The following is a 12,315-nucleotide window of genomic DNA, read 5'->3' as shown; positions in this document are numbered from 1 at the left end:
GAAAGGAAAGGAAAGGAAAGGAAAGGAAAGGAAAGGAAAGGAAAGGAAAGGAAAGGAAAGGAAAGGAAAGGAAAGGAAAGGAAAGGAAAGGAAAGGAGGAAGCCCTTGGAACACTGGTCCTTGGATTCCTTCTAATTCAGGACGGAGCAGGCACTCCCAGACTCAGAACTGGCAGAATATGCACGCTTCATCCGGAAGGCTCTGGGCCGGACGCGGGGCCGAGAGCTGGTGCCTTCACTAGCAGAGATTTCTGCACTGAGCAGAAGGCAGGAGCTGTTGTGTACCGTGCACTGTCCCGGAGCTGGAGCCTGTCCTGTGTCTATCGACTCCCACACTACAGCGGGGGAGGTGAGGAGGTCATCCCCACTGCTTCCACTTCTGAAACTCGCCTTCCAGCTTTCTTTGTTTGTTTGTTTACCAACGGTCCTGATGGTTGAACTCAGGGTCTCCAGTACAGTATACACCCTTTTTAGCAGCTTCTCATGTCTGACTCTGGCATTGTTTAGCCCGAGTCTCAAATTTGTTTCGTTGGGAAGCCAGAAAATGGTGGTGACAAAAACTAAGGAACCCTCTCCAGAAGGATCAGCTCTTTCCAGAATTCTGAAAGACTCTAGTTATCATCTGACTTTGTCTTCCTCCCTTCTTTCTAGGTGGCTCGAGAGTTGGTGGGTAGGCTAGGTTTGGCCCGGAGCCGGAACGCATTCGCTTTGTATGAGCAGCGAGGAGCCCAGGAGCGAGCCCTGGCTGGGGGGACCCTCGTGGCCGACGTGCTCACCAGGTTTGAGAAGTAAATGTCCAGCCCGAGCCCTGCGCTTTATTAGCCTATCCACTTAGCTTTTGTCTATCACTGAGCACGTTTATCTAGGCGTGCCACTAGCTCCTTGATCCTCTGACAAGTCCTTACCCGCCGGTTGTGTGTAGTCTTATTTAAAAAGCTTGCCTGGGCCCCGCCCCCAAACTGGTCTGGGCCCCGCCCCTCCCACCCACTAGCCTGTGTCTCAAAGGCCCTGCTTCCCGGTCTCAACGCATCTTTTTCCCTTCTGTAGTTTGACCTCAGAGGAAGCCGGACTGGAGGACTCGCCCGACTCCGGGTGGAGACTGTGTCTTCGTCTTCACGGACCTCTGCACCCAGAAGGACTATCTCCAGAGGGTCACGAATTGCCTTTCCTCTTTGAGCAGGTGGGTTCTCTGGTTTTCACACCTCCAGATCGACCACAGCTTGAACAACTCTTAATTCCCAACCATCTTCATTTAATTATTGTGGCAACCCCATGGGAGACTTTCCCCAAACCCAAACCTCCCCAGATTCCGTATCCGGAGGTGTCTTTACAGCTTCTACAATGACGCCGCATGCCTCCCCTTTCAGGCTCACGCTCTGCTGCTGCGCGGCCGGCCGCCCCCACCCGAGGACACGCTGCGCGCCCTGGCGGCGCTGCGCCTGCAGAGTTTGCACCGGGACTTTTCCCCGCGGGGTCCCCTGCCGCTCCTGGACCACCTGCTGCCTCCCCCTATCCCGCCGCGCGAACAACCGCCGTGCCCTACCCGGAGGCCACCGCCCTCTGCCGCCCTGCTGGCCGGGGCGCTCTGGAGCCCCGGCCTGGCCAAGAGGCGGGCGGAGCGTGCCCGGCGCGGCGGAACCGGCCGCTCGACGGGATGCACGGCCCAGGTGGGAGGTGGCGGCACCAGCACGACGGCCGCGGTGCTGGGCGGCTGGAAGCGGCTGCGGGGCATGGGCCAAGCTGAGGCCATGGCTGCCTACCTGGCTCTAGCGGCGCAGTGTCCGGGGTTCGGCGCTGCTCGGTATGACGTTCTGGAGCTGAGCACGGTGAGGGGGAGAAGGGAGAAGGGGACTCTGGTGGTCCAAGCCCAAACCTTTATCCCAGGGCCACAGGCCTCCCCCTATCCCCCAATGGGGGTCATTTCATTCGTCACATCTAGAACAGCTAGCTGCCCGTCTCAAACCCCTGGGGGCTCAGGCTTTTGGGCTTGCACCTCCAGGTGCTTTTGGCCACTCCACACCCGTGCTGTCAATCAAGGGTCAAGGAAGCTTTTGAATCACAGCCATCTCCCTTACCAGAAAAAAAAGATACAGCGGCCCCGCCTTCGACCCTGACCCCGCCCATCTCTCGGCAGGAGCCTGGTGGAGGTGCTCCACAGAAGCTCTGCCTGGGTCTGGGAGCAAAGGCCATGTCGCTCTCCAGGCCTGGTGAGACAGAACCCATCCACAGTGTCAGCTATGGTCATGTGGCCGCCTGCCAGCTAATAGGCCCTCACACCTTAGCACTGAGGGTGGGCGACAGCCAGCTCCTACTGCAGAGTCCCCAGGTGAGAACAGGGGTTGCTGAAGAGACTTGTCACTGGCGGTGTGTACAGCTGTGGGTACTAGGGTTCCAGCTGTGGTCAGAAGCAAACTTAAGGAGCTTTCCAGGGATTTGGGGATGGGGGAGTCCAATGATAGACTGAGATAGTAACAAGAGGAACTGGACAGGAAGCCACTGGGGAGTCCTGAAGCACCGGCTAAGTGGGGAGGGATTCTCACAAAGATAGCCTTAAGATGAGGGGGGAACCACAAGGGAAAGGGCCTAGGGAAGGGTGAGCCTAGCACTTGGGGGGGCAGGGGTATGAATGTGAGAGAGAGAAGGTTGCCGGGGCGAGCATGCAGGAACCCACCTAGCGGAAGCGAGGACAGAAAAAGAGCCGATGGGTTCTGTTGCACACTGCCCTCTGCCCTCTTGTTAGGTGGCAGAGATCCTGGAACTGGTGAATGCCTACTTGGCCAACCCCTCCCCTGAGAGGCCCTGCAGCAGTGACAGCAGCTCTGGTCCTCCAAGCCAAGACCTGCGGGACACCTCCCCTCCCAGCCAGCACCGAGTTCTGGAAGAGCCCCAGGGACAGTCTGGCTGCTTGAAGCAGCTGCAGGACTAAGCCTGCCAAGAGGTCAAGACTTTTCTTTGCCTCCAGCCTGAGGCTGGACTGCTCTGAGATTTGAAGCAACCATGGACCCTTTTTTTTTTTTTTTTGGCCCTGCAGGGACAGGGTACACCCACACCCTGGGCAGCAATGGGTGTGGACAGTTTTCTAGTTTGTTTCTTAATTTATTTGTAGAAGAAAAAAAAAATCGTTATTTACACAAAGCCTTCCTGTGGGAGTGTTGTCGGTGGGAGAAGTTGGAGTTCCTTGGCTCAGAACAACCCCCCCTCTCCAGGACACCCACACACTGGGCTTTTACCAAGCACTGAGCCTGGAGTGTGGATACCACAGAGCTCCGCCTTCCTTGACCTTCGGGATTTAACCTCCTCCTGGCCACTATGCCATCCTAGGATGGTGGGTGGGGCAGGCAAGAAGGCAATACTGGAAGCTGGCAATTACTCACCCTCTGTTCACCATTGAGTGGTGGGAGGGTGGCCTCCTGTTATCCCTGGCCTGCAAGGGCAGTGAATCATCAAGATGGGTACTACCCAGGTCCTCCCTTGGTGTTCATTCAGCTCCTGGGCCCCATCTGGGTCCATGTTTGGTTGCCCCATGCTTTAAGAATGAAATGGAGAGATGGCTGGGGCCTTTCGCAGTGGTAAACATCTCTGGTGTGACGGGTGGAGGCCTGCTCTGGGATTCTTACCCTGTCGGGTTGGTTAAGTCCTCCAGGACCTGGACTTAAGTTCCTGGAGATGCTGGTGGTCCTAAGCAATGGGACTCCTATGTCCTAGCTACTCTGACTTGTTCAGAACACCATGGCCTCTGTGCCCCTCTATCTCTTCCTTGAGTATAAGAGAATAAGGCAAACATCGCCCAACTGGGAACAAGAGGCCTAGGCACTGAGATGACAATAGGTCAGGAAGTTTCAGTAATCCTGAGAGAAAGGCTGACCCCTAGGAAAACAGGCGGGTTTGAGGTAAGGCAGGGAACAGTGGAAACACACTACGACCCGGGCTAATGAGTATGTTGGGGCAGGTAAAGGCCAGCCTACTGTCATGTGCCTGGACAGGGAAGGTGTGCCCGTCCTGCCTCCAGAGTCACAGACCAAGCTCTGCTCAATTCATCATCACACTTTATTTATTAGAACTTAAGTCAGCCAAGAGACAGGAATGAAAAGGAAGAGACAGGAACAGTTCCTAGACTGGACACGAACTCAAAAATGTGAGGCAAAGTTGGGTCAGAGGGTCCGGGCATGGTGAGGGCTGTGCTTCTTGTCCAAGGGACAGCAGAGGATGGAGTCACTGCTCCTGGGTGCCCCAGGAAATGTAATCTGGCCGGGTAGCGGCGTGGTACTCATCAATGAGCTCCTGCACCACCTCCCTCGATCTGTGCATCTCCTCAAAGTTGTCCTTGAAGATGTCCTCTTTTCGGAACTGCTCCAGGAAGGCCCCCCGCTTCCACAGTTTGTCATACTGCTGGCAGGAACTTTCAAAAAGCTAGAGGGAAAGAGAGCTTCAGAATGGCACCCAACACAGGACACAGAACTCTAGGGGCAGACAGGGAGGAGGGAGCGAATGACAGCAGGGAGTGGAGCAGAGTGGCTAAAGACCAGGCGCTCGGGGTGTGGCTCAGAGCAGGAGAGGTGCCTACCATTCCTGAAGCCCCGGGTTTGATTCCCAGCAACATAGAGACAACAGGAGACTCTGCTCACCGAGGAGATACTGGTGTGGTTGGCCATCATGAGCCCGCTGACCCGGTGGGCTGAGGGCAGGTAGGGAGACTTCCTTGACAGGGCCACCTGGATGCTGGCTGGGCCCCAGGGGATGAAGTTGGCCAGTTTCCTTTCCCGGATCCTCTGCAGGCTCTTGTGGACCTGGGGTGGGTAGGGAGGTGGTGGTTGCTGCTTCTCCATCCTGTGGGCCTGAGGNTNGGNTGAAGGGGCCTCCCTTACCTGGGTGGGGTCCACCTCTCCCTGGATGATGTTGAGGATGGCGATGTAGCAGTGGTTGGTCTGACGATCCCGGCCTGTGGACACCATCACGTTCTTGGGCTGTAGTAGGCGCCTCATGACATCCAGGACCGTTGTCTTCCTCACACTGGCCACCTGAGGGAATGGGGGGTTCACAGGGACCAGGTCAGCAGTCAGGGAGGAACCCAGAGATGCATGGACAGAGGAAGAGAGTCAACTCTGTCCCCATCAACTTGCAGGTGGCGTGGTCTCTGGGGACTGNCTTTAGATCAGGTCTGGGCTGAGTCTCTGCTGTGGGGATCAGGATCATGGCTCTCTGCTCACCAATCCCATGCCCTTAAGCAGTGAGCTATTTTATTATCCCAGTGGGCACTGCTCCTACAGAAGCCAAAAGTGGTAGAAAGCAGAGAGGGGGACAGGGCCGCAAGCTGGTGGCAGAATCAGTCCCTGAGTACAGAACCTGGGGAGGTGGGTGGAGAAGANCTGCAAAGAACAGCTCCTGGNGAGTATGGGAAAGGGACACGGAGGGAGCTCTTACTGACTGGTCCGTGGTGAGGGGGGTATAGCCAGTCATGAGGAAGTGGAGCCGAGGGGTGGGAATGAGCGAGGCGATGAGGCCGATGAGGTCATTGTTCATGTATCCAGGGTAGCGCAGGGTGGTGGTGCTGGCTGACATGATGGTGGACACCTGGGAACAGATACTGTGTTACGGGGCTTGATGGAGGTGGAATGTCCCTCCTCTGATGACCCTCTCGCAGAGATGGCTTGCATTCCAGGAGGGGGACTCACCAGCTGGTTGATCTGGGAGAAGGATGGGTTCTGGATGTGCAGGCGGTCTGTGGCGATCCGGTTCAGGGCCGTGTTGTCCAGCACCACCTGGCAGGATACAGGGGCTCTATAACACCTTTTGAGGCAAAAGGGGACCTTGAAATAATATAATGCTTAATGTCTGTAAACTCCCAAACTAGGAAGTGGATTTGCTACCTTTAAAGAAATATTCTATCTCTGGCGTAGCATGAGAAATGACATGACACAGGACTGTAAACAAGTATGTCATTGTCCCCAGTGTGCCTTGGCTCTGGAGAGACTACAGAGAAGAGCTATGGGCCACCCTTGGGCCTGTAGTCCAGTGAAAAAGCAATTATTTACACAAGGCTGGATTTAGTCTCTTTTACCAATAAATACAGCAGGCATGGCACATACACTTATATTTCCAATTAGGAGGCTGAGGCAGGAGGATCACAAGTTTGAGGTCAGCAAGGGCAGATTTAGTAAAACTCCTGCTTCATTTCATTTTTAGTCTTGAGACTAGATCTCAGTCCATAGCTCAGACTGGCTTGGAACTTAATTATGTAGCCCAGGCTATCCTTGAACGAATAATGATCCCCCTGCTTCAGCCTACTGAAAAATGGAATCATAGGCATAAACCACCACACCCACCTAAGACACTTGATAAATTAAGACAAGTTCAGTTAAAAATATACCCAAAGGGATCTGGCCTTGCCTGAATAATGGGGGAAGGTTTGCTACTAAAGTGACCCTTGAGTTCAAGCATGACACTGAATAGGCAAAATGGGGTATATATTGGGATAGGGGGATACTCTGTTGAGAGTTTTGCTGCCCCAAAATCCTGGAAGCAACTTGGAAATTAAGATCTTAGTTCTTGGCCCTCATGTCATGGCTTTGCTGAGTGTTTTATGTGAGCCAGTGCCACAGAAGGGCAAGGGGAAGTCTCCGAAGGTGAGCTAAGTCCTGGCTCAGTCTTCCTTTGCTCACCACACAGTCCGCGTTCTGGGTCAGCCTCTTTAGTGTGAGGAGGGAGTTGTAGGGCTGGACCACCACGTCACTCATCTCGTCTTGGTTGGGGAACACAGAGTATGTCTGCACCAATTTCTTGGGGTACCTAAGGGCAAAGAAGAGAGAAAGGAGAGGAAGGCACTGTGAACTGGAAGGACCTCCCTGCCCGTCAATCTCCTTCCCAAATACCACTGAGCTCATGGACAAAAGGATGGAGCGCACACCTCGGTCCTTAGCTCCCAAAGGATATGCACATTCTGTAGGTCCCAAGGTAACATCCTATCTCCATGCCCAGTGTTTGCTTCCAAGGTGTTCTCTGGATGGTTCTGTCCTTGTGACCCAAGGAGGAGTAGCAAACAAACAAACAAAAAAGCAACAACAAAACAACAAAAACACCAAACCAAAACTTCCAACTCAAGGGAAAAAAAAAGTAACACCATAAAAAGAGATTATCTAGGAATTCTGCTTTAGTTCCTGTGACTATGACAAATACCTCAGCCAGAAGCTGAGGAAGAAAGGACTTATTTGGCTTTCAGTTCCAGGTTACAACGCATTATTTCTGGGAAGTTAAAGCAGGATGTCCACAGTCAAGGGCAGAGGGAATAAACGTGTGGATCCTCGCGTGCTGGCTTTCTCCTCTTTTATGCTGTGCAGGAACCCCTGTCTAGGGAAGAGTGCCACCTACAACAGGCCAGGTCTTCCTGTATCAATTAACAATCAAGACAGTCCCTTCCAGACAAGGCAGCAGGACAGCTTGATAAGTAACTCATCAAAACTGTCTTTTTATTGACTGGTGGGGTGTTGGCATGGGCATATGTATGTATGTATGTATTGGCTATTTTATTTATTTACTTTTTTACCTCTACCTCCCTTCCAACCTTTATTCCACCCTGATCCCTCCCAATGCCCCAACACTAGATGGGGAGAAAGAAATCTAGAGGGGAAGGGGGGCATAGCCCTCTTTAGACTACTCCCTGGTGATTAGGGTTGACGAGTTTCTTGAGGCCAGTTCAATCTTCATGTCAGGGTTATCTCCAGCTTCTTGTCAACCAACAACAGCAACCAGAAGCACGGGGGGCTTGGGGAATGGCTTAGCAGCCTCCCTTCAAGGATCCCTGCCCCTCTCAGGCCTCTGGCATTTACACTCTCTCTCTCCAGATTCCTCAGAATTAAAACTATCTGCAGATGGCAAAGATCACGCCCCTGCTAGTGCAGGAGGCAAATCACAATCGCCTGCTGTGAAGCAGCCTCTTATCTCACACCTGGGATTAAAACAAAACTATCATACAACTGAGTTTTAAAAGAAACCAAAATTCTCACTACAATAAGGTGACTCAGTGGGTAGGGTAAAGATGCCTGCCACCACTCTTAATGACCTCAGTGGTTCCCGAGCTCCACAAGGTGAAAGAGAACCAACACTGGCCTCTGACTTCCACTTGTATGCATCGACAGGTATGCCTCCCACAAAACAAACAGGGTAAACCAGCCCAAAGAGTCAAGACTAATTGCCTCTCCTTAAACACAGGCTTACCTGTCATTGAGTCGCTCTAAGAGGTAGGAGCCCAGACCGGAACCTGTCCCCCCAGCAATGGAGTGACACAGCACAAATCCCTGAATACAGAGAAAGAGACAGTGTCCAGGAATCTCAGAGATACTTCAGCCTTGTCTCCGAGGCTCCTTGGAGAGGCTTAGAGACCCGAGAGGCTTAGTAAGGGACAGCACTGAGATTCTGATTTCCCTAGAACAAGGCAGTGGCTTAGTCACCTTAATGCGTTCTATATGATGTCCCCAAATGGATGCTGAGTTGAATGTTGCACGTGTTTGAATCATGCCTGATCTTTTCCCCCCAGCATGCTTCATGGGGAAGACCCTCACCTCTAGACTGTCACTTCCATCTGCTTCTCGGTCTATGATGTCAAAGATGTCCTCATGAATTTTCTCACCCTGCATGTAGACATGGGGAAGGGAAAGTCAGGCCAAAGCTTCTCTCTTCTCAGCACCAAGAACTCCACCCACTGTCTCTGTTGCCATCCTGAAACTGAGCTTCCCAACCGAACTCTTTATCAACCCAGAAATGCTACTTTGTGAACGATTTACATAAAATTTGCATAACCTTTCCTAGCAGTCCCTCTTCTCAACATATCCTTTAGTCTCTTTATTTATTGCAAGTCTAGCCTGGACAGATCCCCAGATGTGCTTGAGCCTTTCCTTATCCTAGGCTAGGATTACCAAAGAACTCTGGGACTGACACCTGGGAGAATCCCCTGCCCCAGTTGTTGCCAGCTCCTCCACCATGCTCCGACAGATAGATGTTCTCTGGGTTGTAGAGCTTGGCATAGGAGGAGTTGAGGATGGAATGGATCACCCGGGGCTCCAGGTCCAGCAGCACAGCCCGGGGGATGTAATGCTCATCATCTGCCTGTCAGAGGGAAGCCAGGATGGGTCAAGTCCTGAAGCCTCCCAACTCTGGTTCCTTCAGGCCCTCCCTCAAGATAGCCACTCTGTTCCCATCCGCCCAGAGAGTTTCCCAGCACTGCCAGTCCCTTCAGGTCCCCAGGGTCCTGGTCAAGTCACTGGGGGGAGGGGCGGGGGCACCTGGTAGAAAAAGACGTCTTTTCGGTCAGTGCCCTCGGTGGCGAACTCTTCTACGATGCCCTCGGGACTGATGCCATGTTCAGCACACAGCTGTTTCCAGAACTCGAACCCAACTGGGGGAGGAGGAAGAGGCCTAAGTCTGCTACAGCTTTAAGGCCTGAGGAGCCCAGGCTCAGAGGCTATTACATTCCAGAAGGTGACCCAAGACGCCTGGGTCTGGAAGTTGTCACAGCCCAGGGCTAAGGAGGCAGCTCTAGCCTGGATTATCATGCGCAATAGGAAAGGTGGTTCATGGGAAGGACAAAGGGGATTGATGGGTACCAGGCACTTGAGTGCAGCCTGAGGGATTGGACCAGAGGGATAGAAGCGGGGCACGGTGGTCGCTTGCTCACTCTGGTTGCCGCACTGGCCCAGCTGCAGGGTGATGATCTCCCGGGGCATCGCCGATCAGACCTGAGCTCGTCCGCCCCGGCCCGGCGGCGGGGGTCACAACTGAGAGGAACTCCTGCCAGCCGGAGGCGCAGGACATGGGGAACGCGCTGTCGGCTGATGTTTTGACGCGGGCGCTGGGTCTGCGCGTGTGCAGTGTGGGCCTCTCCGCAGTCGGCGGGCGGCAGAGCCCATCCTGGGCATCATTTTCTCTCATAGTTGCAGCTGGAATTCAGCACAGGCGCAGAGGCCACGCTTCCTGTCACCATGTGCGCGTGCGCATGGTAGCACTTGGCCAGCGGAGGATCCCCAGGGATGTGGGGGGAGGGGAGGGAGAAACGGCCAGGTGGATGCACCAAGTGTGGGAGTCACCTTCCTACACCTGCCGGATCTGCTAAACTGAGGGGCTACATTTAAGCCAACTCTTTTCAAGTGTTGGGGAGTTTCATTCATGTCCCTGAGCGTGCAAAGCAAGTCCTAAACCTCTTAGCAACACATCTAGCCCAAGCCAAATTTCTATTAAGTTTGTGTGTATGTGTGTGGGTGTGTGTGGTTTATGTATATTCTTTTCTTTTTTTCGTTTTGGTTTTTCAAGACAGGGTTTCTCTGTGTAGCCTTGTCTGTCCTGGAACTCACTCTATAGACCAGACTGCCTCAAACTCATAGATCTGCCTGCCTCAGCCTCCTGAGTGCTGGGATTAAAAGAGTTCAGCTATTATCATATTCTTACACTATGAAAAATACAAAATTTGTCAGCTGGGACCAGGTGTGGTGGCTCGTGCCTTTAATCCCCAGCACTTGGGAGGCAGTGGCAGGCAGATCTGTGAGTTCTAGGTCATCCTGTTTAGTGGATACCAGACCAGCTGGAGCTACATAGTGAGACCCTGGGTAATAAACTAAATCCTCTCAGGCTGGCAGGTGTCATAAAGGCCCTTACTGCCAAGCCTGACAACATCTGAGTTTGATTGCAGGGTCCCCCTGGTGGAAATAAGGAATCAAGAACAAATTCCTGGCTTGTCCTTTGACCTCTCTATATGTGTGTTCTTGGAGTAGCAAACTTGCAAGGAATAAATAAATAAATGTAATTGGAAAGGACATCCAGACACTGGATTGAGCTCGGGGACCCCAGTGGAGAAATTAGGGCAAGGACTGAAGGAGCTGAAGGGGTTTGCAGCCCCATAGGAAGAACAAAAATATCAACCAACCAAAAACACTCCACCACCCTCAAACTCCCAAGGACTAAACCACCAACCAAAGAGTACACATGGGGAGGACCCATGGCTTCAGCTGGATATGTAGCAGAGGATGGCCTTGTCGTACATCAATGGGAGGATAGCCCCTTGGTCCTGTGGAGGCTCGGTGATCCAGGGTAGGGGAATGCCAGGGTGCTGAGGCAGGAGTGGGTGGGCAGGTGGGGGAGCATCCTCATAGAGGCAGGGGGAGGAGGGAAGGGGATAGGGAGTTTGTGGAGGGGAAACTGGGAAGGGTGATAACATTTGAAATGTCAATAAATAAAATAACCAATAAAAAATAAAAAAATATATATATATTTCAAGAAAGTATGACCAGATAGAGGTATACATTTCAGCTGAGCACTCAGAGCCAGAGGCAAAGCCATTCTAGTCTACATAAGTTCGAAGACAGCTCAGGCTACATTGTATCTTAATTAATTAATTGATTAAGTCATACCTTTACACCTGAGCTTAGCCAAAAGGTGGAGAAGCGATAATTGTATCTTTTTTAAAGGTACCAAATTGTTTTTGGAGACAGGCTTTCTCTGTGTAGCCCTGGCTGTCCTGGAATTGGATCTGAGACCAGGCTGGCTTTGACTCACAGGAGTCCACCTGTTTCTGACTCCCAGGTGCTGGACTTAAAGGCATGCACCACCACTGCCATGCCAAAGTTTACTATTTTAATTGCTTGTAAGTGTAAGAACTTTTTGTTTTGAATTTTTTAGAGGGGGCTGGAGAGGACAGGGTCCCTCATGTGATCCAGGTTAACCTCAGCTTCACCCTGTAGCTCATAATCTTGACTTCCTGGTCCTCCGGCTGATGTTTCTCAAGTACTAGCATCTCAGGCTTATGCTGCCACAGCCAGAACTTTTCTATCTTCCCTAAAGCTCCATACTCCTTCTTAGATGTCTCGCCCCGCCCCTCTCCAGCCCTTGACATTGACCATCCTTTCTGACTTAGGGATTTGCCTTCTCTACTTAAAAGGATTCATATAATACTTTTCCTCTGGTTTCTGCCCATTTCTTTTAGGCAGCATATTATCTTTAGGATTTCTACAGATTGTACCCAAGTCAGGACATTTTGGCCTTTTAAAGTTAAATAATAAGCCAGGCAGTGGTGGCTGATGCCTTTAGTCCTAGCACTTGGGAGGCAGAGGCAGGCAGATCTCTGAGTTTGAGGCCAGCCTGGTCTACAGGGCAAGTTCCAGGACAGCCAAGGCTACACATAGTGAAAACCTGTCTCAGAAAACCAAAAAAAAATAAAAGTAAAATAATAGTAGTAATAAAATGAAAAGCTAAATAAAAAATGAAGAATATGCATGTGTGTGTGTGCATGTGCTTGATCCGTTCTCCTCTTAATGGCCTTCTCCTCCCTCTTCCT

The 12,315-nt window shown here is 52.1% G+C and overlaps 2 protein-coding genes across 8 annotated transcripts in view; one reads left to right on the top strand and one right to left on the bottom strand.

Annotated features, from left to right (window-relative positions):
• Plekhh3 (pleckstrin homology, MyTH4 and FERM domain containing H3) overlaps positions 1 to 3,134 on the top strand; it is an 8,783-nt gene extending 5,649 nt beyond the window's left edge. For 2 of the 7 annotated variants that reach the window (XM_021212495.1, XM_029546599.1), the window contains exons 8-13: positions 141 to 348; positions 651 to 778; positions 1,047 to 1,179; positions 1,367 to 1,825; positions 2,134 to 2,325; positions 2,740 to 3,134. In XM_021212495.1, coding sequence (XP_021068154.1) covers positions 141 to 348; positions 651 to 778; positions 1,047 to 1,179; positions 1,367 to 1,825; positions 2,134 to 2,325; positions 2,740 to 2,925 — 1,306 coding nt within the window. In that variant the 3' untranslated portion in view covers positions 2,926 to 3,134. Of the gene's footprint in view, positions 1 to 140; positions 349 to 650; positions 788 to 1,046; positions 1,180 to 1,366; positions 1,826 to 2,133; positions 2,326 to 2,739 lie in introns of all 7 variants that reach the window. The other 5 variants (XM_021212494.2, XM_029546598.1, XR_002381022.1 and 2 more) reach the window with 4 other exon arrangements.
• Positions 3,135 to 4,028: 894 nt separating this feature from the next.
• Positions 4,029 to 9,949, bottom strand: LOC110331756 (tubulin gamma-2 chain). The gene is made up of 11 exons (XM_021212611.1): positions 9,667 to 9,949; positions 9,275 to 9,387; positions 8,931 to 9,098; positions 8,555 to 8,623; positions 8,211 to 8,290; positions 6,659 to 6,785; positions 5,672 to 5,758; positions 5,421 to 5,570; positions 4,865 to 5,017; positions 4,625 to 4,786; positions 4,029 to 4,409 (listed from the first exon to the last, which is right to left on the bottom strand). The coding sequence occupies exons 1-11, from the start codon at positions 9,713 to 9,715 to the stop codon at positions 4,212 to 4,214; spliced, it is 1,356 nt and encodes a 451-aa protein (XP_021068270.1). The 5' UTR covers positions 9,716 to 9,949; the 3' UTR covers positions 4,029 to 4,211.
• Between the last annotated feature and the right edge of the window lie 2,366 nt (positions 9,950 to 12,315).

This window comes from Mus pahari, chromosome 14 (genome assembly GCF_900095145.1).
Source record: "Mus pahari chromosome 14, PAHARI_EIJ_v1.1, whole genome shotgun sequence".
Taxonomy (NCBI): domain Eukaryota; kingdom Metazoa; phylum Chordata; class Mammalia; order Rodentia; family Muridae; genus Mus; species Mus pahari.
This window is presented reverse-complemented; position numbering and strand designations above follow the sequence as displayed.

What these genes read in the sequence shown, in the direction of transcription:
- LOC110331756 (XM_021212611.1), bottom strand. Translation starts at nt 9,715, where the DNA reads ATGCCCCGGGAGATCATCACCCTGCAGCTGGGCCAGTGCGGCAACCAG. An exon ending in AAGACGTCTTTTTCTACCAG is followed by an intron (nt 9,099 to 9,274) that starts GTGCCCCCGCCC and finishes TCCCTCTGACAG; the next exon opens with GCAGATGATGAGCATTACAT. An exon ending in CCCTCACCACGGACCAGTCA is followed by an intron (nt 5,018 to 5,420) that starts GTAAGAGCTCCC and finishes CCATTCCCTCAG; the next exon opens with GTGGCCAGTGTGAGGAAGAC.